The sequence below is a fragment of the Podarcis bocagei genome (assembly GCF_964188305.1).
Source record: "Podarcis bocagei genome assembly, chromosome: 6".
NCBI lineage: Eukaryota > Metazoa > Chordata > Lepidosauria > Squamata > Lacertidae > Podarcis > Podarcis bocagei.
In genome coordinates this window covers 100,636,877-100,663,381 of record NC_138130.1, presented here as the reverse complement: position 1 = coordinate 100,663,381, position 26,505 = coordinate 100,636,877, and the positions used below count along the sequence as shown (strand labels likewise).

Genomic DNA, 26,505 nt, shown 5'->3' with positions numbered 1-26,505 from the left:
GAAGGAACATAACATGAAGCAAACGCAACATGAGGTATGACTGTACAAATTTGAATTCAAACAATAAACACCATTATCATCATTTAGGATTCCTTGAATCCTTTGACTTCCCCTCCAACCCTTCCATGGTTACCATTTCCAATCTTTCTCCACTGTTTCACTTGTTTTCTCTATTTTTCTTACATAATCCAGTTTTACCTTAATTTTTAGTACATTGCAAATGGTACTCGATTGCTACCAAAGTTTTTAGTTGTTTACAGTGTTCTCTTAAGTACGGTGTAAACTTTTCCCCATTCCTTCTTAAAGTTCTTCTCTTCCTGGTTTCTGGTTTTCCCGGTCAATTTCGCCATTTCGGCGTAGTCCATCATTTTCATCAAACCATTCATCTCGTCTCTCTCTCTCTTAATTAGTAGCAGAAGGAGCTACATTATTATTATTACTATTACTATTATTATTATTTATTATTGTTATTATTACTATTACTATCTATTGCTAGAATCGTAGAGTTGAAAGGGACCACGAGGGTAATCTAGTGCAATGCAGGAATCTTTTGCCCAACATTGGGCTTGAACCCACAACCCTAAGAAACGGGGAGCCACCGCAGAAAAGGCCCTGTTCTCGTGTTACCGCCTTCCGGACCTCTCGTGGAGGAGACACACAAAGAAGGGCCTCAGAAGATGATCTCAGGGTCTGGGTAGGTTCATATGGAAAGAGGCAGTCCTTGAGGTATTGTGGTCCTGAGCCGTTTAAGGCTTTATAGGTCGTAGCAGCACTTTGAATCGGGCCCGGAAACTAATTGGCAGCCATTGCAGTCAGGCCAGGATTGGCGTTATAGCAGCCTTTCTCCACCTTGGGTCCCCAGATGTTGTTGAACTACAACTCCCATCACCCCAGCTAGCAAGGCCAGAGCTCAGGGATGATGGGAGTTGTAGTCCAACAACATCTGGGGACCCACAGGTTGAGAACCGCTGTGTTATAAGATCAAACTGTCCTGCCCAGGTGGGAAACCGGGGCCACGGAATTCTTTATACTGAGTCCAGCCGTTGGTTTGTCCAGCTCAGTATTTTCTCCTACACTGGCTGGCAGGGACAGCATTGCAGAGGGTTGGACTAGATAGCCCCTGGGGGCCCAAACCGAGTCTACAATTCTGTGACTGCGAGCATTCTGGCTGGTACCGTATTTTTCGCTCTATAGGACGCACCTTGTTTTAGAGGGGGAGAACAAAAAAAAAATCTCCCCCTCTCTGCGTAGCGCCCCTTCAGCGAAGCGGCAGGAGAAACGGAGCCCCTTCCATTTCTCCTTCCACTTGGCGGAAGGGGCGTTGCGCCAGTGTGGTGTAGTGGTTAAGAGCGGTGGACTCGTAATCTGGGGAACCGGGTTCGCGTCTCCGCTCCTCCACAGGCAGCTGCTGGGTGACCTTGGGCCAGTCACACTTCTTTCAAGTCTCTCAGCCCCACTCACCTCACAGAGTGTTTGTTGTCGGGGAGGAAGGGAAAGGAGAATGTTAGCCACTTTGATACTCCCTAGGGTAGTGATAAAGGGGGATATCAAATCCAAACTATTCTTCTTCTTCTTCTTCCCTCTCTGCTGAAGCCAGGAGTGTCTTTCTCTCCTGGCTTCAGTGAAAGGAACCTGAAGCCTCCGAAGCGCAGCAGGAACTCGCACAGCGCTCCACAGCGCTCCAGGCTTCAGGCGACTATCCCTGAAGCCTGGAGAGTGAGAGGGGTCAGTGCGCACCGACCCCTCTCACTTTCCAGGCTGCAGCGAAAGCAACGCGAAGCCTCCGGAGCACGGAGGGAGCGCTCCCTCTGCGCTTCGGAGGCTTCGCGTTGCTATCACTGAAGCCAAGGAGCCTGCATTCGCTCCATAGGATGCACACACATTTCCCCTTAATTTTTGGAGGAGGAAAAGTGTGTCCTATAGAGCGAAAAATACGGTAAATGTGGGTTCGCTAACCCACCCCCTTTCCCTTGCCCATCTTGCTTAACGGCAGCGAGCTGCAACAAAAGCCCTGATCTGTGACCCTCCGCCTTCATTCTTTGTTTATCTCATTCCCCACCCCGCCCAATCCGCCCTTTTATTTGATTTCCCCCAGTTCCGTAATACACAATAATCATATATTATACATCCGGTTAATGAAATCATACTGACTTCACATCCATCGTTACTTCTTCATTTCGTTTGTACTGATTCCAGCGGTTACAACTCCGCTCTTCTAATGGCCCCTTCTCTCCCATAATTGCTTGTATCTTGTTTTATTTATAATGATTACATCCCAAATTTTCCACTCCCTGTTTACTTCAGAAATGAAGAAGTGCCTTCCTTAAAACTGTCTGGCTTGGGTTTTGTGGTCGGGGTAGGGAAAGTCTCATAGTCGGCGATGTGAGATGAGATGTTCTGTGGTGGAACTCCTTTCCGGATGAAACATTCTAGCGATGTTCAGATGCACTTTGAATATTTTTCTATTCATCCAGAACTTTGAGGCGTTCTTGAGAATCCTTCCTGTAAACTACATGGGACTGGCAGAAATGACTGGCAGAATCCGAAACCAGGGAAGAGAGACGGCGGAAGAAGATTGGAAGAAATTTAAGGACTATCTTGGGAAATATTAAAAAATTAGGGAATGTTAGATTGATGTTGGATAGAATCTAAGTGGTTATCAGCTGTAATGATAAAGATAAATGGGGAAAAAAGAAGAAAGAAAGGTGTAAAATTAAGTGAAAATTAAGGGTGAGGATTTGCTGAATGAATAATTTGAATTGGAATACAAAAAGGGGAGGTATGAGGAAGTCCGAGAAATAAGTCAAAAGAAAATAAGTGAATGAAATTATATGTGTTTTTAATTTTTGTATTTTTGTTTTTTGTCTTTTTTGTATAAACTTTGCAAAGTTAATAAATATATTTTTTTAAAAAAAGAGAGAATCCTTCTTGACTCAGCTGCTGCTGCTTTGTACACAAGTTTTATGTTTAAGACAGCTTGATGGTGACTTGACCAATCTTTTAATTCTTTCATTACAGTAGTACCTTGGTTCTCAAACGCCTTGGTACTCAAACCCAAACACTGCAAACTCAGAAGTAAGTGTTCCGGTTTGCAAACTGTTATTGGAAGTCAAACATGTTCCGTTTTGAGTGCCACACTTCTGTTTTGTGTGTTGCAAGAGGGGTTGGTCTAGATGACCGCTGGGGGACCCCCTCCCAACTCTGTGATTCTCCATGTTCCTTCTTCTTCTGACTGCCCACTCTCTTTTCTTGTAGGGCATTTCCCAAGGCCCTGATGGATTTCTGGTAGCCCGCTGGTGACGATCCGGGAAGAAGAGCATGGTTAAACACCAACCGCTACAGTACTACGAGCCACAATTGTGTTTGTCATGTCTGACGGGGATTTACGGTTGCCGTTGGAAACGATACCAGCGGTCACATGATGACACCACCAAGGTGAGTCGCTGGAATTTATTCTGTATTTGTTGGCAGGCTGCCCCCGTTTTTGAAATCTTGCGAGGTTGCGGGGGGGGGGGTGTCTGTGTGAGTGTGTGAGCTGCCTCGGATGTGAGAATCTGAGAATGTGATTCATCCGTGAAGATTAAGAAACGTAGACCTTTAAGGTTCGACCACTCTGTCGGTGGTGAGGCGAACTACTTGTGGAACTGTGTGCGAATTCCCCAGGCTCTTTGCTCCTTGTCATTTTTGCTTGCGGAACTACAGGCAGATTTAACTGATTATAGCATTTCTACCCAGTTCTTCAGCAGAAAGGAATAGGCTTCCCAAAGCTGCTTACTAATGGAAGTGGCGAGACAGTTCCTTGGGCTTTTGCAGTCTAAAAGGCGTGGCACGAAAGGAACTGGGCTTGGGAGGGAGGAGGAAAAAAGAAAACACAGGTGCTGTTCCGTACTTACCGAGTTCTTGTAATGGCGATTGGACCGGAGAGATTTCAAGGAGGCGGGGAGCCAAAACTTGCTGGTTTTCCAGCAGACAGGATGAAGAGATCCTGCAGCCTCATTTCTCCCCTTTTTCCTGTAACCCATGGGTAGGCAAACTAAGGCCCGGGGGCTGGATCTGGCCCAATCGCCTTCTAAATCTGGCCCGCGGATGGTCTGGGAATCAGCATGTTTTTACATGAGTAGAATGTGTGCTTTTATTTAAAATGCATCTCTGGGTTATTTGTGGGGCCTGCCAGGTGTTTTTACATGAGCAGAATGTGTGCTTTTATTAAAAATGCATCTCTGGGTTATTTGTGGGGCATAGGAATTCGTTCATTTCCCCCCCCCCAAAAAATATAGTCCGGCCCCCCACAAGGTCTGAGGGACAGCGGACCGGCCCCCTGCTGAAAAAGTTTGCTGACCTCTTCAATGGAACTTGGCTGTGATAATTTCATATGGTTCATATCGTTATGTGGTTTTTGTGAATACTGTGTGCAGGCAAATCTTGCATGCTTCTAGGTTGCTTTAAACAGAAGAATCGCTATTCCAAGTTGGAAGGAAGTTGTAGCTGTTTTTTATTTTAAAAATTGACCAGTGCATGGAGGGAATATCTATGATCTCTTAGCCACATGGAACCTTTTTGTTCTGAGGCAGCCTACCTGCGAGACCTGGGTGCAAAGTACAAACAGTACGTTGCCATCACCTTTGTGCCCTGCTGGTGAACCTACGAAAGGAATCTGACTTTTTTGGAAGTCAGGAAAATAAGTTAACTAAAGAGGAGTTAAAAAAGAGGGAGTTTTTTTTTCTTTTTTATGTGTTTTTCATTTTTCTCCTTTTTTGTGTTTAATGTTTGTATTTTTGTATTTTGTATTGTTGTATTTTGACTTTGTATTTTTCTGTTTTTGTATTTTTTTCTTCTGTTTTTGTATTCTTTTTGAACTTCTTTATTGAGAAAATTTAATAAAATATTAATAAAAGAAAAAAGAAAAAAAAGAACCTACGAAAGGAATCTGACTTTTTGTATTCTCCTTATTTGTGTCATCCACAAGCTACAGCAAAGGAATCAAATACAATCAAATACAGCTATAGCTGGGTGCTTGGCTATGCAAAAAAGAAAGAAAGAAAAAATTTACAACTAAACAAATGAAAGAGTTAATAACAGTCCTTCACTACAAATAAAACATATGAAGGAATGGGCTTTCTTTGCTAGGCATTTAATATGTCAGTCAGGTGGTAGATCTTATTCTGATTGTCCCAGCTAAATTTTTTGCCGTGTTTGCTGTCCTCTGGTAATCTTGGTCTGCAAGAAGGAAGGATCTTGTAGCAGTGGATGACAGAAGGATATCCCTTGTAACTTCTGAGGAGGATAGATTTTGTTGTGCTTTTAAGGGCCGTGATAGCCACAGAGCCCTTGTCATCTCGCCTGTCAAGCAAGAGGATTATGCTCTCCTGTTTCTCCCGATAGCCGTTTACAAGCGATCTTGTCTTCTGTGTCTTTCAAAATCCAATTAATATTTCAAGGTATCAGCAAGGAAAAGGCCCAGCCAGCAGTTTTTTTGTTTTCCGTTTGCCGCGCAAGACTGTTGATTGATGGCTCGCCTAACTGAGTGAGCGAGAGAGAGAGAGAGATCTTCATAATAGCACCCTGTATGTCAAATTCTTGGTTACGGGGTCCCCGGAGCCTTTCAAACCCTTTTCCTTCAGCAAGAATCCTCCTCTGCGAACCTGGGAATGGTTACACGAGAGCGGAGGCTTGTAATAGATGCTGTCAATTTGAAGGGCTGACGCTTAGAATCCTCAAGTCTTGCTTTAAAACCAGAATAGTCCTAAATCCTGAATCCTCTCAAGGCTTTGCTGCTCTTTTTGGACTTCTCAAAATCATCTGTCATCAGTAGGCTGTGGCCCATGAAAACCTATGCCGTAATAACATTTATAACTGTTTGGAGACCCTTTGTTGTATTTGCTACAGCGGGCAAATAGGTCTGGACCTCTGCAAAGTCCTCAGAACATCTGTATACTCATCTCCAGTTACAGCCCCTATTGCACCGGTGTTGTGCAGTGGTTAACTCGCTGGTTCTCAAACTTTTTTCTCTGGGCCACGCTTTTGGAATAAGAATTTTCTTGAGCCACACTGAGTTTTTTTTACTGATAAATACATTGAACAACTCCTAGCAGTGCTTGATTTATAACATATAACACAACTGCTTTAGACAGTGGACGTTCAGGTTGCGATCCATGCGGGATGCACGTTCGCAACCCGCAGCTGCGCATCTGCGCACGCGCGGGTTGCGATTCGGCACTTCAGCGCATTCGCAAAGCGTGATTTAGCGCTTCTGCACATGTGTGACTGCTGAAACCTGGAAGCAACCCGTTCCGGTCCTTCCGGATTTTGGCGGTCCGTAACCTGAAAAAACACAACCTGAAGCGTCTGTAACCCGAGGTATGACTGTAATAGGGTCCTGGTATGTCCAGAAAGTATAAAACAAGGCAGCTATGTAAGAACAGGAGTCATTTCCAAAATATAATGATAAATACAAATACTGTACAACCTTAAATAAAAACTCAGTGAGAGGTGTGAGCTTGCTTTTGCCGGATGATCTCATTTATATTAGGTCTTAATTTGAGACACATTCTCATATCTTCATTAACCCAAAGAAGCCTTTCTCTTTTCTGATTGTTCGTATTGATCAGAATTGAAAATCCCTGTTCGCAACAGTATCGCTGAGGGGAAAACCGTAAAATAGCCAATGCTTTTAGACGAGAGGCATGGATACGCCTCAAGTTTCCAGTGCTCCTGAATGCTTTGGTTTTTATTTTAAATGCAGTGTAAAGTAGTCTCTATGGGAGTGTATTGTATTTAATTATGGGGTATCAGAGTTTTGGGATACAGGTGGCGCTGTGGGTTAAACCACAGAGCCTAGGATTTGCCAATCATAAGGTCGGCGGTTCGAATCCCCGCAACGGGGTGAGCTCCCGTTGCTCGGTCCTTGCTCCTGCCAACCTAGCAGTTCGAAAGCACGTCAAAGTGAAAGTAGATAAATAGGTACCGCTCTGGTGGGAAGATAAACGGCGTTTCCGTGCACTGCTCTGGTTCGCCAAAAGCGGCTTAGTCCTGCTGGCCACATGACCCGGAAGCTGTACGCCGGCTCCCTCGGCCAATAAGTGAGATGAGCACTGCAACCCCAGAGTCGGTCACGACTGGACCTAATGGCCAGGGGTCCCTTTACCCTTATCAGAGTTTTAGGGGGTTAACCAGGCTGGGATACCTGGGATAGCAGGCGTGTTGGTTTTGAATGTCTGATGTAGATTTTTTCATTTTCGTTGTTCTGTATGGGACAATGACAATAAAGATTATTGTATCGTATCGCAGTCACTGAAAAGCTCCCCTTTTTTGCCGAAACCCTGCTGTAGAAATAGTGACAGGTCTCTGAGGCGCCAGGTCACGACACCTGAGCTGAGCAGGCCGAGGATTAGCCCTGACTGGTCCCGCTCCTTGGAGAAGCTGTCTGGGCACAGCGCTCAAACACCTTTTGCCAGCCTGCAAGCAGCCGTTGTGTGTGGGTCTCTTGTGTGCAGAAGCAGTGTGCTTGTGTTGGCAGAGGAAGGAAACTTTCTTTTTAAAAAAATCTGTTGCTGTGTGAAAATGCTAATGGCTTGGCATCTACTTGACGACTCTCTTCCCTGCTGCATAATTTTTAGTTCTGCTTGTCTGGCTATATCGGCCGCCTGCGACCAAGCGAAGATGCCCGGGCGCCAGGTTGCTGCCTGACGTCTCTGCCATCTGGAGGTGCGAGCCTGGGGATCCTTGGGCGTGGGCTGTTTTCACATGCTAGCAAAACACATGTATGGAAGTGAGAGCTGGGCCATAAAGAAGGCTGATCGCCGAAGAATGGATGCTTTTGAATTCTGGTGCTGGAGGAGACTCTTGAGAGTCCCATGGACTGCAAGAAGATCAAACCTCTCCATTCTGAAGGGAATCAGCCCTGAGTGCTCACTGGAAGGACAGATCCTGAAGCTGCACTCGGTCTTACCATATTTTTCGCTCTATAAGACACACCAGACCACAAGACGCACCTAGTTTTTGGAGGAGGAAAACAAGAAAAAAAATATTCTGAATCCCAGAAGCCAGAACAGCAAGAGGGATCGCTGCGCAGTGAAATCAGCAATCCCTCTTGCTGTTCTGGCTTCTGGGATAGCTGCGCAGCCTGCATTCGCTCCGTAAGATGCACACACATTTCCCCTTACTTATTAGGAGGGGGAAAGTGAGTCTTATAGAGCAAAAAATACGGTAAATTGTGCGGCGATATTGTTGTAGCCTGCTGTGGGTCCTCACGGGAATGCCGTATAATATCTTAGAGCTGGAAGGGACCCTGATGGTCATCTAGACCAACCCCCCGGAATATGCAGCTATCCCATATGGAGATTGAACCTGCAACCTTGGTGTTATCAGCAAAGCGCTCTAACCAGCTGAGCTATCCAGGGCCTTAAATGAGGCCGGGTCACAGTAAATTGCAATGCGAACGGATTTCCCCCCGCCCCCCCGTACCTAGTTTTTACTGCCTCCTGCCCCTTTCGGCAGGCAAAGCGGCTTTTGCAGGCTCCGTAGGCAGTAAATTAGGCTTTATCGCAGCAGCGAAACCTTCTCACGTCGCTCTTGAATCAGTGTGTGGGTTTATCGCCACTGCTATATAATCCCAGCGTATGTGATTTCTGACGGGAGCAGGCGGCAAAGAGACGGAAAATATAATAATAACGAACTGGCCTTTTAAGCCGCTTTAATTGAGCTGTAAACCGTGCTTCTGACAATGGTGAATCACTTTTGCTTTGAAGAGGCTTTCCCCCCATCAGCGGCTATGCAGAAACACTTCAAATATTTGCCCTTACCTGCAGCAGCTCAGCGAAGAAGCAAATTCTTAAACAAAATGTGGCTTTTATAATGAATGACCTTGGCGTGGAGGAGAGCAGGCGTTTCCTTGCCTTTTCAGGAATGTTTTGCAACTGCGGCGTCAGGGATGCTTAGTTGGAAAGCGGCAGCGTTCAAAGATTTTGGGCACTTTCAGATTGCTGCTGTTTTCAGGTGGGATTCAATCGCACGCCGGCCGGTACGTTCAAGATGCATAATTATAGTTGATTGGGAGGTCTTGCTCAGCAAGCCCGCTTTCAAACTTCTCGCAATAAGGAAAGCTATCTCATGAGAAGAGAAGACTCCCTGGAAAAGACCCTGATGCTGGGAAAGATGGAGGGCACAAGGAGAAGGGGACGACAGAGGACGAGATGGTTGGACAGTGTTCTCAAAGCTACCAGCATGAGTTTGACCAAACTGCGGGAGGCAGTGGAAGACAGGAGTGCCTGGCGTGCTCTGGTCCAGGGGGTCACGAAGAGGCGGACACAACTAAATGACTAAACAACAACAAACAATGGGGAAAATGCACATGGAATCATAGAACCGTAGATTTGAAGGGACCCAGGGGTCATCTTGTCCAACCCCACCCAATGCAGAAATCTGAGCTAAAGCATCCATGTGAAATATATTCAGGAGTGGATTTCATGCTCTTTATTCAGCTCATAGTGGTGAGGAGGAATGGAAGTTCCCCCAGAATGTCTGTTTTATATACATTATTTACATAATGGGCCCCACGTGATTGGCTAATTCCAGGATTCTCCTGTAGGCCAATCAGGTTGCAAATTCATTTCCACCTGGAGCTGGATTGGGTGGCTCCTGCCAACCAATCATACTGCTGCATTGTTCTAGGACCAATCAGACTGCTGCATTCTGAATCCTATTGTTCTAGGACCAATCAGACTGCTGCATTTGGGATCCTATTCAACTCAGTACATAACTTCTCCTTAAAGGTAAAGGCAAAGGGACCCCTGACCATTAGGTCCAGTCACTCTGGGGTTGCGGCCCTCATCTCGCTTTACTGGCCGAGGGAGCTGGCGTACAGCTTCCGAGCAACGGGAGCTCACCCTGTCACGGGGATTCAAAGCACCGACCTTCTGATCGGCAAGTCCTAGGCTCTGTGGTTTAACCCATAGTGCCACCCGCCTCCCTCACTTCTCCTTAGGCCATCCCTATTTTCAGTGGAGAAATGTTGGAGCATATGGAGTTATGTGACCCCCAAACCAAGGAGATAAGTAACAGTACAACCTTCAGAAGGCAGCCCTGTCTAGGGAAGTTTTTTAAAAAAATATTTAATGTTGTATTATGTTTTTATATACAGTGAGGGGAAAAAGTACAGTCATACCTCTTGTTACGTTTGCTTCATGTTACGTTCTTTCAGGTTACGTCTCACGGCAACCCGGAAGTACCAGAAAGTGTTACTTCTGGGTTTCATCACTCATGCATGCGCAGACGCGCAAAATGACGTCACGCGCATGCGCAGAAGCGGTGAATCGCAAACCATGCGTGTGCAGATGTTCCGCTGCAGGTTGCGCTCCTTTCGTGTTACAAACGGGCCTCTGGAACGGATCCCGTTCTCAACCAGAGGTAGCACTGTATTTGACCCCCTGCTAAATTTGTCCGTTTGAGGAAGAAATGGCCATTCCATAATTTTAATGGAAGGTTCATTGTAGCTGTGAGAGACAGAATAACAACAGGAAAAAAACCCAGTTACCCCATTCAGGACCAGGGAGTCCCCCCACAACAGCACCACCACCACCACCACTTTGTACCATGTTTTTATGTTCCGGCTTGGGTGATTGCATACCATGGCTTTCTCAATTCAGACCGCGTCGTACAAGGAATAGATACCGTATTTTTTGCTCTATAGGACTCACTTTTTCCCTCCTAAAAAGTAAGGGGAAATGTGTGTGCGTCTTATGGAGTGAATGCAGGCTGCGCAGCTATCCCAGAAGCCAGAACAGCAAGAGGGATCTCTGCTTTCGCTGCGCAGTGATCCCTCTTGCTGTTCTGGCTTCTGGGATTCAGAATATTTTTTTTCTTGTTTTCCTCCTCCAAAAACTAGGTGCGTCTTATGGTCTGGTGCATCTTATAGAGCAAAAAATACGGTATGTCAGCTCCTTTAACCCCGGTTTGGTCTGATGCCTCCAGATTGCACTTATATACTTTGCCAGCGTCTCGAGAGCCTTGGCTGATCCATCCCTGCTGTAAGTCATTCTCCCTTTTGAGGAAATTGTTGTGGAAGATTGAAAATAGAAGGCTGAAAATAGAAGGCTGGCTTTCTGCCGGTGTTCTGGGACCATATGCTATGTCTCTCCAGAGTTTCAGAATATCAGGTCGTCCGCCCTCCCCCTCCCCTTCTCCTCCTGCTCTCCCTCCAGGGAAAATTGCCTGATCCTGCCATGATGTGTGAAAACCGCTTGCTGGTATGTCCCTGAGTGTGTCTGCTTCACAAAACCCTAATGTGTGAAAATCCTGCAGTTTCCCCTGGCGCTTGACTGTGAACTGGTCTTGGGCACTTGCGGGCAAATAGCGAAAAGAAGAAGTGTGATTTCCTGTAGTGATGATATATACACTTTCAAAATAGGAGAAATGGCACTGTTTTTCGTTCTCTCTTACTCCGCTCCTTTCATTCGTTTCCTGGCCACGAGGCAAAAGTCTGGGGAATATAATGTGGCTTTAGAGCCAGCGTGTTGTAGTGATTAGAGAAGTCGGAGCAGTTCAGATAAAATACATTTTTAGGATGGGAGTCATGAAAGACACAATTTACCGTATTTTTCGCTCTATAAGACGCACCAGACAACAAGACACACCTAGTTTTTGAAGGAGGAAAACAAGGAAAAAATAATTCTGAATCTCAGAAGCTAGAACAGCAAGAGGGATCGCTGCGCAGTGAAAGCAGCAATCCCTCTTGCTGTTCTGGCTTCTGGGATAGCTGCGCAGCCTGCATTCGCTCCATAAGACGCACACAAATTTCCCCTTACTTTTTAGGAGGGAAAAAGTGAGTCTTATAGAGCAAAAAATACGGTATTTCTTTTTCGGAAATCTAGCACAAGGGGCAAGCACCCCCTGAACAAACAAAATTGCTTCATCCCCTGTTTGTTTCTGCTGTTTCCACACCAGCTTTTCCTCTGAGAATGTGACTTGATTGATTGATGATGATGATGATGATGATGATAATAATAATAGTAATAATTTTATTATTTACACCATGCTCATCTGACTGGGTTGCCCCAGCCACATATAAAAACATAACAAACCGCCACGCATTAAAAAACTTCCCTAAACAGGGCTGCCTTCCGATGTCTTCTAAAGGTTGTGTAGTTCTTTATCTCCTGATAGGAGGGTGTTTCACAGGGAGGGTACCACAACCAAGAAGGCCCTGTAACCTCACTTCTTGCAGTGAAGGAACCCTCAGAAGGCCCTCGGAGATGGATCTCTGTATCTGGGCTGAACAATGGGGTGGAGACGCTCCTTCAGGTCTACTGGGCCGAGGCCGTTTAGGGCTTTAAAGGTTTAAAGCACCAACATTTTTATTTCTATGCATGTATAAAGCTAATGGTCATTTTCTGCAGGCTGATCCAGAAAGGCCAATGGTCAAGGATAACAGCCCAGCAAATCTACAAATGTACAGCCCCCAGCTCAGGTTGGGATGATGCACATAAACTTGCAAAAGATTCTCTCCCATGGACGTTGACTATCGCACCTTCCTGAAGGAACCTGTGAGCCATTGTGGCATGCTGCCATCCTAGGAGAATGAAATAATAATAATAATAATAATAATAATAATAATAATAATAATAATAATAATAATAATAATAATATTGTATTTATACCCCTCACATCTGGCTGGGTTTCCCCAGCCACTCTGGGTGGCTCCCAACAGAATATTAAAAACATGATAAAACATCAGTCATTAAAAACTTCCCTGATGTCTTCTGAAAGTCAGATAGTTCTTTATTTCCTTGACATCTGATGGGAGGGCGTTCCACAGGGCAGGCGCCACCACCGAGAAGGCCCTCTTCCTGGTCCCCTGTAAGCTCACTTCTCGCAGTGAGGGAATTGCCAGAAGGCCCTCAGAGCTGGACCTCAGTGTCTGGACTGAACGATGGGGGTGGAGACGCTCCTTCAGGTCTACTGGGCCAAGGCCATTTAGGGCTTTCAAGGTCAGCACCAACAATTTGAATTCTGCTCGGAAACATACTGGGAGCCAATGTAGGTCTTTCAAAACCGGTGTTATACGGTCTTGGTGGCCGCTCCCAGTCACCAGTCTGGCTGCCGCATTCTGGATTAGTTGCAGTTTCTGGGTCACCTTCAAAGGTAGCCCCATGTAGAGAGCATTGCAGTAGTCCAAGCGGGAGATAACCAGAGCATGCACCACTCTGGCGAAGCAGTCCACAGGCAGGGAGGGTCTCATCCTGCGTACCAGATGAAGCTGGTAGACAGCTGCCCTGGACACAGACCTGACCTGCGCCTCCATGGACAGCTGTGAGTCCAAAATGACTCCCAGGCTGCGCACCTGCTTCTTCAAAAGGACAATTTCCTTCTTCCCATAGATGCAGGGTTCGCGGCGCGGATTCCTGCAAGCTTAATCGAAGATCTGCCCTGCCTTTGCCTTGCCTTGTATATCTCCTCTCTCACTGCGCCCGACAACAGAGGCATTGCCGCCTGTTCTAAAAATGCCACTCGGATGCTGATGAGGAATATCATTAGCATAATTTTAAGCTGAGCACATCACTTGGCTTATGAAAATATTTTGGCAGCTGTCCTACCTTATTTTAGATGAGTGGTGGAAGGGAGGGTCGGATGCAAGCCGCCGTCGGATGTGCCTTGCATGGCAATGACCTCTTTCCTTTGGCGATAAAGATGTTCAGGAGAGCGACTTGTGTTCCAGGCGTTTTGCCAGCGCACCTTCCTTGCATCCAATTCTTGGCTCTGTCCTTCACCTCCCAGGGACCTGGCCAGGATAAATGTGCCCCAGGATTCGCTTTTGCTGTTCAGAAGTCCTCGTGATATTAATATTATAAATCTCTCTCTCTCTCTCTCTCTCTCTCTCTCTCTCGTTTTGTTTTCCTCCTAAACAGATTTCACAATCAAATCTTGCCATTTTGTTAACACTTCATTTAGGATTTTGAGTAGACTAAAAAATAAAAAAAAATCAATTCTTTATTTTTATTTTTTTCAGGGTTCTTCCCCCTCCTTAGCTGCAAATAAAGATTCAGGAAGCTGAAAACCTTGTGCAGGCAATTGAGAACACACTTCACTACAATAGTTAGCTGATTTCTGATTTTAACTTTATTATATATATGGATTTCATGGTACAGTTTTTCTGAAGGGTGGCACGCGAACATTCAGTTTTTAATACTTCGGTTTTTGCATCAACCCTGGGGTTGGGAACAGCCAGCTAAGAACACTGTTTGAGTGCTTTCTCCAGCTGGCAAAAGGTTGCAGTGGGCGACTGAAGGCAGCTATTCGCCTAGCGCTAAAAGCGACTCGCCAGAGGCGAGCTGCAAGTGTTGTTTGTTGCCTGTGGCTTCCTGTTGCTGGACTTTGCCTCCTGTGCAAATGCGTAGAAAGCAAACGGAAGTTGTTGAGTTTGTGGTGGAAAACGAAGCCGAGGGCAGCTGTTCTCAGGGCACTTTCTCTGCAGAGCAGGATATGAAGGAAGGAAGCGCTTGAGAGTCAGCATTCTGAACTGCAAATTCGGGTTTTTTTCTGGTGCTTTTGCTTCTTCCTGCTCCTTGAACTTCCTTCCTTTCGACACCCCACCCGCCAGCTCCTTCCCTTTCTCACCTTAAAGGTAAAGGGACCCCTGACCATTAGGTCCAGTCGTGACCGACTCTGGGCTTGCGGCGCTCATCTCGCTTTACTGGCCGAGGGAGCCGGTGTACAGCTTCCAGGTCATGTGGCCAGCAGGACTAAGCCACTTCTGGCGAACTAGAGCAGCGCACAGAAACGCCGTTTACCTTCCCGCCGGAGTGGTACCTATTTATCTACTTGCACTTTGACGTGCTTTCGAACTGCTAGGTTGGCAGGAGCAGGGACCGAGCAACTGGAGATCACCCTGTTGCGGGGATTCGAACCGCCGACCTTCTGATCAGCAAGTCCTAGGCTCTGTGGTTTAACCCACAGCGCCACCCGTGTCCCTTTCCCACCTTAGGTGGCTTAAAAAAATATAAGCTTGAATCATAAAATGTAGATGCCCCAAAGGTAAGGTTACTAGATTCCCCCCCCCCCCAATGAATCCAGGGACACTTTTCAACTTCAATGGATTTTGTATAGGGACTGATTTATAAATCCAAGAACTGTAACCTTACCCAAAGGGTCATCTCATCTAAACTCCGAAATTTACAGTATACCTGAAGGAGCGTCTCCATCCCCATCGTTCTGCCCAGACACAGAAGTCCAGCTCCAAGGGCCTTCTGGCGGTTCCCTTGCTGTGAGAAGTAAGGTTACAGGGAACCAGGCAGAGGGCCTTTTCGGTGGTGGCACCTGCCCTGTGGAACGCCCTCCCGCCAGATGTCAAGGAAATAAGCAACTATCTGACTTTTAGAAGACATCTGAAGGCAGCCCTGTTTAGGGAGGTTTTTAATGTTTGATCTTTTTCTGTGTTTATAATATCCTGCTGGAAGCCGCCCTGAGTGGCTGGGGAAACTCAGCCAGTTGGGCGGGGTATAAATAATAATTTATGATGATGATGATGATGATGTGGATAATCGGGTTTCTTATTTGGGAAAATTGTAGCAGAGTGCCCCCAGAGCACGCACAGAGTGCCTTTTGTGTATTTCTTCCTTGCAGAATCCAGCGCTACCTTTTCTCCCTTCCATCCTTCCTGCCTTGGGCTTAACTCTTTGAACGCTGTTCCTCTCAAAGACTTGGAGAGCCTCTGTTCCTGGTGCGGGCTTTTCTCCCAGGAAATCTACATCCTTTTATTTTTATTTTTGGAGACAGCTTGCAGTACGCTTGTTGCCTTGGAAGCTTCAGGGAGTCAGCCTGTGTCCTGATACCGAAACCCCTGGGGTTAGAGCTTTAGATCCTGCGCAGCAAAGGGATTTGTTGAGTGTTTCTCACGTTGAACAAAAAGTACATCTGTTACATTTCCCCTGCTTGGAAGATTTCCCCCTTTTATCTTGGGGAATGAAAATTCAAAATGCAAACAAGGGCAGTGATTCTTCTTGAAAAATTTTCAGCGGGCCCATGGGAGGCAGAATCAAAGCGGTGCAGATGCCTGTTCCATTAATTTTTTCCCCAAACATTATTTTGGGCTGCTTCAAGAACATTTGGTTCTTTTCCTGATATTTTGGTTCTAAGTTTTATGGCTGCAATGTTCCTGCGCTCCTTGAGGACTAGAAAATTAGCTGTGTGTTGTTTGATTTTGAACCGAGGAGGCTTCATTTCCAATTTGTGCACTTTGGTTGAGCAGTTCCAAAATTGTAAAAGGTTGTTGTTGTTTAGTCATTTAGTTGTGTCCGACTCTTCGTGACCCCCTGGACCAGAGCATGCCAGGCACTCCTGTCTTCTACTGCCTCCCGCAGTTTGGTCAAACTCATGCTGGTAGCTTCGAGAACACTGTCCAACCATCTTGTCCTCTGTCATCCCCTTCTCCTTGTGCCCTCCATCTTTCCCAACATCAGGGTCTTTTCCAGGGAGTCTTCTCTTCTCATGGCCAAAGTCTTGGAGCCTCAGCTTCAGGATCCGTCCTTCCAGTGAGCACTCAGGGCTGATTTCCTTCAGAATGGAGAGGTTTGATCTTCTTGCAGTCCATGGGACTCTCAAGAGTCTCCTCCAGCACCAGAATTCAAAAGCATCAATTCTTCGGCAATCAGCCTTCTTTATGGTCCAGCTCTCACTTCCATACATCACTACTGGGAAAACCATAGCTTTGACTATACGGACCTTTGTTGGCAAGGTGATGTCTCCGCTTTTTAAGATGCTGCTGTGAAAGGTACATATGCAAAACCACCGTGTTGTTTGGTGCACCCTAAACCAATCACCCCCAAACTGTCACATGGAAGAAAGAACAAATTGTTTTCTCCTGCTCTGGAAGGTAGGATGACCATCCAAGCTGCTTAAAAACCTCCAACGAGTCCCCCACCTTCCGAGGGAGCCCCTTCCACTGTCAAGCAGCTCTTACCGTCAGAAAAGTCTTCCTAATGTTTAGCCGAGTTATCATTTCTTGTAATTGGTTTGGGTTCTTCCTTCCAGAGCAGCAGCAGTAGCAAAAAAGCTTGCGCCATATTCCCTGTGACAGGCTTTTAGATATTTGAATATGGCTGTCACATCACCTCTCGGTCTCCTCTTCAGGGCAAACACACCCAATTGTTAATAATAATAATAATAATAATAATAATAATAATAATAATTATTATTATTATTATTATTATTATTATTATTATTAATAATAATACCCCGCCCTCCCCAGCCAAGGCCAGGCTCAGGGCGGCTAACAAGCAATAATAAAAACAAATTGAATGAATGCAACTTAAAAACAAAAATAAAATACATTAAAACATTGAAACCTCATCGCAGGAGGAGAAACAGGGGGAGGGAATCAAACTGGCTCCAAGCCAAAGGCCAGGCGGAACAACTCTGTCTTACAGGCCCTGCGGAAAGAAATCAGATCCTGCAGGGCCCCATGAGACAGAGCGTTCCACCAGGCCGGAGCCAGTGTTGAAAAGGCCCTGGCTCTGGTTGAGGCTAATCTGACTTCCTTAGGGCTCCCCGGGACCTCTAGGGTCCTGGGCCCTTAAGGTCCCCCGTGGGGCATACCAGGAGAGGCGGTCCCGTAGGTACGAGGGCCCTAAGCCACAAAGGGCTTTTAAGATCAAAACCAGCACCTGAAATCTGACCCTGTACTCCACCGGGAGCCAGTGCAACTGGTAAAGCACTGGGTGAATATGCTCCCATGGCAGAGACCCAGTGAGGAGCCTCGCTGCAGCATCCTGCACCCGCTGGAGTTTCTGGGACAGCTTCAAGGGCAGCCCCGCGTAGAGCGAGTTACAGTAGTCAAGCCTGGAGGTGACCGTCGCATGGATCACTGTGGCCAGGTCGGGGCGGGAAAAGGAAGGGACCAACTGCCTGATGCGGCGAAGGTGGAAAAATGTCGCCTTGGCTGTCCCTCCATGGAAAGGGAGGCGTCAGGGATTACACCCAAACTCTTAACGGAAGGCAATGGCACTAATTGGGCCCCCGCAAGAGAAGGGAGTTGGTCCCTCATCCTCATGCCATCCTGACCCAGCCAGAGGACCTTGGGACTTTGTTGGGATGCTGCCGGGAGATGGGGACATTTGGCAGGCCCCCAGCTGGCTCCAGCCACCGGCTCTTGGAACTCTGGTTCTTGGAACAGCATCAAAACTGCGACTCAAGCCTCAGATACCTTTAGAGACTCTGAGCACGCAAACCAGCAGAGATAAGAACCCTTTTTCAGCAGAAGAGGCGGACAGAGACATATGTAAGCAGTATTTATAGGCGTTTTATTCAACATAGTTCAGGAACCAAGGTAAACATGTCTGCTTCCCTTCATCTCCAACAAAACAGCAGTAATGCAAAGGTTATAGCTCCCAGCAAGTGCTGGAAGTAAACAGGCATGTGACACACAACAGCCTGTTCCCTTTTAAGGTGGAACGGAACTATATCCTAACACCAACTCCCTAACCTGCTCCTCATAAGTTTCCAGACCCTTAGTCATCTTGGTCACCCTCCTCTGGGCATGATCCAGCTTATCAATATCCTTGGAATAGGTGAAAAAGGTAAAGGACCCCTGGACGGTTAAGGCCAGTTGAATTTGACCATGGGGTGTGGCGCTCATCTTCGCTTTCAGGCCGAGGGAGCCGGCATTTGTCCACAGACAGCTTTCCGGGTCGTGGCCAGCAGGACTAAGCCGCTTCTGGCACAATGGGACACTGTGACGGAAACCAGAGCGCACGAAAATGCCATTTACCTTCCCACCACAGTGGTACCTATTTATCTACTTGTGCTGGTGTGCTTTCGAACTGCTAGGTTGCCAGGAGCTGGGACAGAGCAACGGGAGCTCAGCCCGTCGCGGGGATTCGAACCGCCGACCTTCTGATCGGCAAGCCCACCTGCGTCCTTTGGAAAAGGACCACTACTGGTTTAGACCCCTGCCTCCCTAAAACTGCCTTCCTCCTACAGTTTCGGCTCATTGCTTTTAAAAAATAAAATACAATCCCAGTGGGTCGGATTCCTGATTGCCACTTCTTCTGCCTTTTTTACGTGAATGTGTGGAAAGGCAGCGCAGAGAAGACAAAGCCCCAGCTCTTGCTATTATTTACTCTGCTCTTCCCAAGCTAGTAATTAGCCTCCTATTGTACGAAATCTCCCCGTGATGTGCGTTTCTCTTGTTGTCGGAGGCACTTGAGAATGAAATGAACGGATAAAATGGAGGCAGTTTAATTCCAAAAACAGAAAGCAATTTAACCAATTTAATTCCAAAAAAACCCTAGTGAGCTTCATGGCTGAGTGGGGATCCGAACCCTGGACTCCTAGGCCCCATCCTGACACTCTAAACCAGGCATAGGCAAACTGGGCCCTCTGGATGTTTTGGGACTACAATTCCCATCATCCCTGACCACTGGTCCTTCTAGCTAGGGATCATGGGAGTTGTAGGCCAAAAGCGTCTGGAGGGCCGAGGTTGAGGACGCCTGCTCTAACCACTACACCACCACTGCCTCTCAGAGAGCCAGGACTCCGGGTTCCTCATCCCAGCTGTACTGCTTCTTGGGCTTTTGCACGACCTTCCTGCATCCAGTTGCTGCAATAAAGATCTGGAAGCTGGTGTTTTGAAGGGCAGGGAGCTGATTCAGAACACTGCCAGGAGGCGCCTGCTTCCCCATCCCTCTTCCTGGTAGCTTCACAGATGGGCCCAGTGAGATAGAGTAGCTAATCTAAGGAGATTTTTGTGATCAGACAGCTGTTTCCTGTCTGAGGGCTTCCAGAGCCTCGGCCTCATACCAACTGAAAGAAAGAAAACACACTGTGCCAACTTGCTGGCAGCAGGAGAGGGCTCATTTAAAGGGGATCAGCCCCAATTGGGGGGTGGGCAGAGGCGGTTTTAGGGCAGCGCGATTGAATTGGCCATACTGGGTGCCAACCTGCAGGGGACGCGACAGCAGTGCCCTGAAACATAGCGTGAGAGGCCGAGGTTGCACAAGGTCTCCTCGCTGGCCCAAGTGGGACTAATTTAGCCAGTGATTTAGCCTGGTGATCATCTGTCAGGGAACTGACATCGGAGCCTGAGGCGGAGGGAAGGCTCTCAAATGATGCTGGAGAAGGGCCAATCAGGGAGAGAGGCAGTTCCGCAGAGGGGGAAGCAAATCAACGTTACACCAGGGATAAAGGGGGGCAGATGGGGGAATCGGCGAGAGGGCTCCAGGACTCTTCACCGGACACCAGCGGGGAGAGCACGGGTCCTCCGCTACCCACGCCAACCCTGCGCAGAAGACTTCCGCGCAGAGAGAGTAGGAGGAGACTGGGTGTCAAACAACTTTTATGTTGGAAAAGATTTAAGAAACGCCCACTGACGGATTCTGCTAGCGACTGAGGCAGCCACAAATTGAAGGGTTGTCCAGACAGAAAGGTTTAACAAGGCAACATAACCAGGAGAGGCGGCAACTTACGCACGAGCAACCCCATACCCATTACATCATCTAATGTTTATTGGATGGATTTCCCCCCAAACTGATTTTTGATTTTATTGTTATTTACGCTTTATACCACATTTTATGCTGTTTTTTGTAGCATCAATTAAGTGTTTTAAATTTGTTGTTAGCCGCCCTGAGCCCGGTTTCCTGAACCGGGAAGGGCGGGGTATAAATAAATAATTTATTATTATTATTATTATTATTATTATTATTATTATTATTATTATTAAATTTGAAACGCCAAATTCTGCCCCTGGGACCGACAGGGAGAGCCAGCAGCAGAGCTTAAGCAAATTCGCTCTTTGCAAAGTCTATTTCTGGGGAAGAGAATGGACGCACTTGCTGACATTTCCATCAGTAAAAGGTAAAGGGCCCCCTGGACGGTTAAGTCCAGTCAAAGGTGACTCCGGGGTGTGGCGCTCATCTCGCTTTCAGGCCGAGAGAGAAGGCGCCTACTTGATATCAATAGGCAGGGAGTTCCAAAGTTCAGGTGCTGCCACATTAAACCGTTGAGTTCTCACCAATGCAGAATAGGTGTTTTGTGGCACCTGCAATAGTGCCAATTCTGCCGTGGTGTAAAAGGTAAAGGACCCCTGGATAGTTAAGTCCAGTCAAAGGTGACTATGGGGTCGCGGTGCTCATCTCGCTTTCAGGCTGAGGGAGCCAGCATTTATCCGCAGACAGCTTTCCGGGTCATGTGGCCAGCAGGACTAAGCTACAGTGGTACCCCGCAAGACGAACGCCTCGCGAGACGAAAAACTCGCAAAACGAAAGGTTTTTTCGTTTTCAAGTTGCCTCGCAAGACGAATTTCCCTATGGGCTTGCTTCGCAAAACGAAGCTTGCCCCGGGGACAGCGGGTCTTCTCTTTTGAAGCAAGGGGCGGCGGGGAGAAGCGATCTTCTCCCCGCAGCCCCAGGTCCGGGGACAGCGGGAAGCGCTTCCCGCTGCCCCCGGACCTCTTTTGAAGCAAGGGGCTGCGGGGAGATCGCTTCTCCCCACCGCCCCTTGCTTCAAAAGAGGTCCGGGGGCAGCGGGAAGCATTTCCCGCTGTCCCCGGACCTGGGGCTGCGGGGAGAAGATCGCTTCTCCCCGCCGCCCCTTGCTTCAAAAGAGGTCCGGGGGCAGCGGCAAGCGCTTCCCGCTGCCCCCGGACCTCTTTTGAAGCAAGGGGCTGCGGGGAGATCGCTTCTCCCGGTGCTCCGAAGCGGGGCGGGGGGGTGGGAACACCTTCCCCCACCGCCCGGCTTCGGAACGGTGCTCCGAAGCGGGGTGGGGGTGGGGGGTGGGAACACCTTCCCCCACCGCCCCGCTTCGGAACGGTGCTCCGAAGCGGGGTGGGGGGGGTGGGAACACCTTCCCCCACCGCCCCGCTTCGGAACGGTGCTCCGAAGCGGGGCGGGGGGGCGGGAACACCTTCTGAAGGCTGGCGGGGGGCAAAAGTCTTTGTCCCCCCTGCCTGCCTTCCCAGGGGCTTTTAAATCGCCCCGGACAGCGGAGAAGTCCTCCGCTGTCCCGGGGCGATTTTAAAATGCCGCCCGCCAGCATTTTAAGATTGCCCGGACAGCGGAGAAGTCCTCCGCTGTCCCAGGGTTTTTTAAAATGCTGGGGGTGGGAAGAAAAGCCCTTATCCCCCCCCCAGCCTTCAGAAGAGGTCCGGGGACAGACTGTCCCCGGACCTGGTCTGAAGGCGGTTTCCCTAGGAACGCATTAATTGATTTTCAATGCATTCCTATGGGAAACCGTGCATCGCAAGACGAAAAACTCGCAAGACGAAGAGACTTGCGGAACGAATTAATTTCGTCTTGCGAGGCACCACTGTACTTCTGGTGCAATGGAACTCTGCGATGTAAGCCAGAGTGCACAGAAACGCTGTTTACCTTCCCGCCACAGCTATACCTATTTATCTACTTGCACTGGTGTGCTTTTGAACTGCTAGGTTGGCAGGAGCTGGGACAGAGCAATGGGAGCTCACCCTGTTGCGCGGATTCGAACTGCTGACCTTCTGATCAGCAAGCCCAAGAAGCTCAGTGGTTTAGACCACAGCGCCACCTTTACTGTGTATCTGAATGTTATGCACTTCTTGGATGCAGAGGAATGGTGGGAGGAACCAGCTAGGGGACCCCCGAGGGAAGAAGGCGCAGAGCCCAGGGAGTGGTTGTGGGACCACAATGGGTGGTCCGAAGGAGAGGACGGGGAGGAGGTGGTGTTGGAAGCTGAAGAGGTAACAGGGTTTCGTGAGCGGGGAGAGTCTGTGACAGAGGAAGCCCAGAACTGAGGCAGAAGCTGAAGCAGGAGGGTGGGAGGAAGGAGGCCAAGAGGCAGAGAGGAGTCAGGTGCGAATTTAGTCACTGCCCTGTCTCCAGGGCATGGGCAGAAAGTAGCCGAGTTGCGGTTGCATGAAGTGCAACTCCTGTGCCGAGTCCCAAGAAACACACACACACACACGCAGCAGAATTCATGAGCGATAATTTACGGAGGTTTAAGAACTGGATATGGAACAACTGATTGGTTTAGAATTGGGAAAGGAGTACGACAAGGCTGTATATTGTCTCCCTGCTTATTTAACTTATATGCAGAATTCATCATGCGAAAGGCTGGGCTGGATGAATCCCAAGCCGGAATTAAGATTGCCGGAAGAATTATCAACAACCTCAGATATGCAGATGACACAACCTTGATGGCAGAAAGTGAGGAGGAATTAAAGAACCTTTTAATGAGGGTGAAAGAAGAGAGCGCAAAATATGGTCTGAAGCTCAACATCAAAAAAACGAAGATCATGGCCACTGGTCCCATCACCTCCTGGCAAATAGAAGGGGAAGAAATGGAGGCAGTGAGAGATTTTACTTTCTTGAGCTCCATGATCACTGCAGATGGTGAAAGCAGTCACAAAATTAAAAGACGCCTGCTTCTTGGGAGAAAAGCAATGACAAACCTAGACAGAATCTTAAAAAGCAGAGACATCACCTTGCCAACAAAGATCTGTATAGTTGAAGCTATAGTTTTCCCAGTAGTGATGTATGGAAGTGAGGGCTGGACCATAAAGAAGGCTGATCGCTGAAGAATTGATGCTTTTGAATTAGGGTGCTGGAGGAGACTCTTGAGAGTCCCATGGACTGCAAGAAGATCAAACCTCTCCATTCTGAAGGAAATCAGCCCTGAGTGCTCACTGGAAGGACAGATCCTGAAGCTGAGGCTCCACTACTTTGGCCACCTCATGAGAAGAGAAGACTCCCTGGAAAAGACCCTGATGTTGGGAAAGATGGAGGGCACAAGGAGAAGGGGACGACAGAGGACGAGATGGTTGGACAGTGTTCTCAAAGCTACCAGCATGAGTTTGATCAAACTGCGGGAGGCAGTGGAAGACAGGAGTGCCTGGCGTGCTCTGGTCCATGGCGTCACGAAGAGTCGGACACGACTAAATGACTAAACAACAACAACAACCAACAAAAGTGTAGAAATGATTACAAAGTCCAAGTTCTTACTGGATCCCCAGTAAGGCTCAAAACTTCAGCTCATGAGAGTGCATCCAGTTGTAGAAGTGAAGAATAGACAGGATAGACTGTGTGTGCAGAAAGATGCAGAGCTGCTCAGTGGCAGAAGATATAGTTCCCTTCTCTGTGCATTGACCTCGAGTCCCGCAGACTAACCAGAAAAAAACGGCTGCATGCATGTTCTGAAAAAGTTCTGCATCCATAAAACTCACACTCCTTGACAAGGGAGGTGAACACTCAAGGGTGTCTTCCCCTCCTGCTGTGAGAAGCTCGCTTCCCTGCTGTCTCCCAGAACCAGAAGAGGCGTGAAAAGGGCAGAGGAGAGGTTGGCTGCATGCAGGCGTAGTCTCTGATTGCTTGGGGAGGAAACCCTGGAGAGGAGGGATATAAATGCAAGAAATAAACCCTTCCGCCTACCTGCTTAAAAAAGCTGGAGGGACCAGTCAGGTGAAGATGTCAGCCACCCACCTGCCACCCAGAGATCTCCATGTGGTTGCAATTGGACCTGTGTGAGTTGCAAAGCGCACCTGGTGCCTGGGGAATTTTTAAAACTGCTCAAAGGTTAAGCCGAACGAGTGGTATAGATGGCAAACCCTTTTGAGCAAGACTGATTCCATTCATTTGAAAGATGCTTGTTTTAAAAAACTGAGTGTGTATGTTGCACCAGAGTTTAAATGCTTTGACATGCTTCTGAGCATAGCTGTCAACTTACAGATTTGAAAATAAGGGACCAGCAGCCTCGAAAATAAGGGATCAGCAGCCAAAATAAGGGATTTTCCAAACACAGGTATGTTCAACTTCTGAGCCCCTCCGAGCCAAAGGCAGAAAGCCCAGCCAGCAAACGAAGCCTCAAGCGGTGGTTCCCACAGCACAGCAACCCGGCAAAGGGGATGCAGCAAGGAAAACCACCGTCACCTCTCCGCTGAGAAGCGCTGAGCAAAGGCGAGTCCCCAGGCAACGCAGCCGATTTGATCAGCACAAGGCATGCAAGCTTCACCCCCCAGTCGTTCTTAGACTCCTTATTGGGTGAGCAACGCAGCCAAGCAACACATTGGAGCCTCCCTCTTCCCTGGCCGGCAGGGAGGGAAGGAGAGGAGCTGCTTCCTTTGAAACCCGGGAAATTTAAGGGACATCACCAATAAGGGACAGCAGCGGGACACGGCGCTGGGATAAGGGAGTTTCCTGCCAAATAAGGGAAGCTTGACAGCTATGCTTCTGAGGCGCATCTCCCCGCTCCCTGTAGTGGAAAGCTGGAAGGAGCCGCTAAACGTTTCCACCGTGGGGATGTTTATGTTCCTCCTTTGAAAAATGAATCCTGGAGCCAAAGGAATCTGTCTCTCAACTCCCTCGCTGGAAATGAGCAGTTTAAAATGGGCAGCAGTCATTTTTCTCATGAAGCATTTCATATTAATCACTCCTTTATTGCGGCAGCTGAACTAATACTGTGTGGTTCCAGCACAAGGGTTAATCTGCCTGGTTTCTCAGCTAGTCCCCCCCCCCCCGTATTTTCTAGATTTCAGAAGAATGAGCTGCTATTACTTGAGTTAATGGGTGTAATTTTAGTTCAGGGGCGTTCCCCATTTCAATGGTAGGCAGCGGTGATGCCAAGCTCCGATGCCTGTGTGTTACCTTCGCTGTTGGAGGCAGAATGTCTCCGTATTCCAGTTTGGGGAATCATAAATGGAGGGAACTGGGAGAACAGGATGCTGGGCTAGATTTGGGGGTTAGACTAGATGACCCCCAGGTACCCTTCTGTCTCTGCAATTCATTTCCCCCCCTATAATGTTTATTAAATTTCATACAAAAACAAAACTTTAACATAACAGAAAAAGAAAAAACAATAACAAAATAAAAATAAAAAAGAAAAGAAAAGAAATAAAGTATTTCAAACCTCACATAGACCACCACATACAATAAGACTTAGTTAATTAATTAAAATCCAACTTCATAAACATATTACTTGACTTCCTCTAATCTCTTCCAGCTGAATTTCCTTGTAAATAAATGTAGCTGTTTCCAATATCATTATTCCATATAACAATATTCTGGTCATAATCAAATTTCCTAACTTTTCTTATCATACTTTTTCTTATTTATTTATTTAATCCTAGGCCTAATTAGTTCTTTCAAGTGGTTACAAATCTTTAATATTACAATATTTATTCAAATAGTCTTTAAATTTCATCCAGTCTTCTTCATATTCCTCTTCCTTCTGGTCACGGATTCTCCCGGTGAGATCAGCCAGCTCCATAAAGTCCATCATCTTCATCTGCCATTTTTCTATCTCTGCAATTCACGAGGCAGGGATATGCAGGCATCATTGTGTGGGGTGAGATTCTGCGGAGGCACTTCAAAGGACCAGAATTGGGCACTGATTTCAACTTCCTGGGGATCACTCTCTCTCTCTCTCTCTCTCTCTCTCTCTCTCTCTCTCTCTCTCTCTCTCTCTCTCTCTCACACACACACACACACACACACATTTTAAAAAGCAAGTTTATAGTCCTTATGAATTTGCAGGACTTCTTTTTGACTGCAC

At 47.5% G+C, this 26,505-nt stretch overlaps 1 protein-coding gene and 1 long non-coding RNA gene across 3 annotated transcripts in view; one reads left to right on the top strand and one right to left on the bottom strand.

Moving 5' to 3' along the window:
* The window catches only part of LOC308588845, a 265,934-nt gene that overhangs the window by 132,998 nt on the left and 106,431 nt on the right, over positions 1-26,505 (bottom strand). The window contains exon 1 of one of the 2 annotated variants that reach the window (XR_014008923.1): positions 7,949-8,068. The exons of the other annotated variant lie outside the window; for it this stretch is intronic. This is a non-coding gene — a long non-coding RNA (uncharacterized lncRNA). Of the gene's footprint in view, positions 1-7,948; positions 8,069-26,505 lie in introns of those variants that run through there. 2 annotated transcript variants of the gene reach the window in all.
* GDPD5 (glycerophosphodiester phosphodiesterase domain containing 5) overlaps positions 1-26,505 on the top strand; it is a 164,204-nt gene that overhangs the window by 70,100 nt on the left and 67,599 nt on the right. Inside the window, exon 2 of the mRNA XM_081197519.1 lies at positions 3,256-3,435. Coding sequence (XP_081053645.1) covers positions 3,319-3,435 — 117 coding nt within the window. The 5' untranslated portion in view covers positions 3,256-3,318. The remainder of the gene's footprint in view (positions 1-3,255; positions 3,436-26,505) is intronic.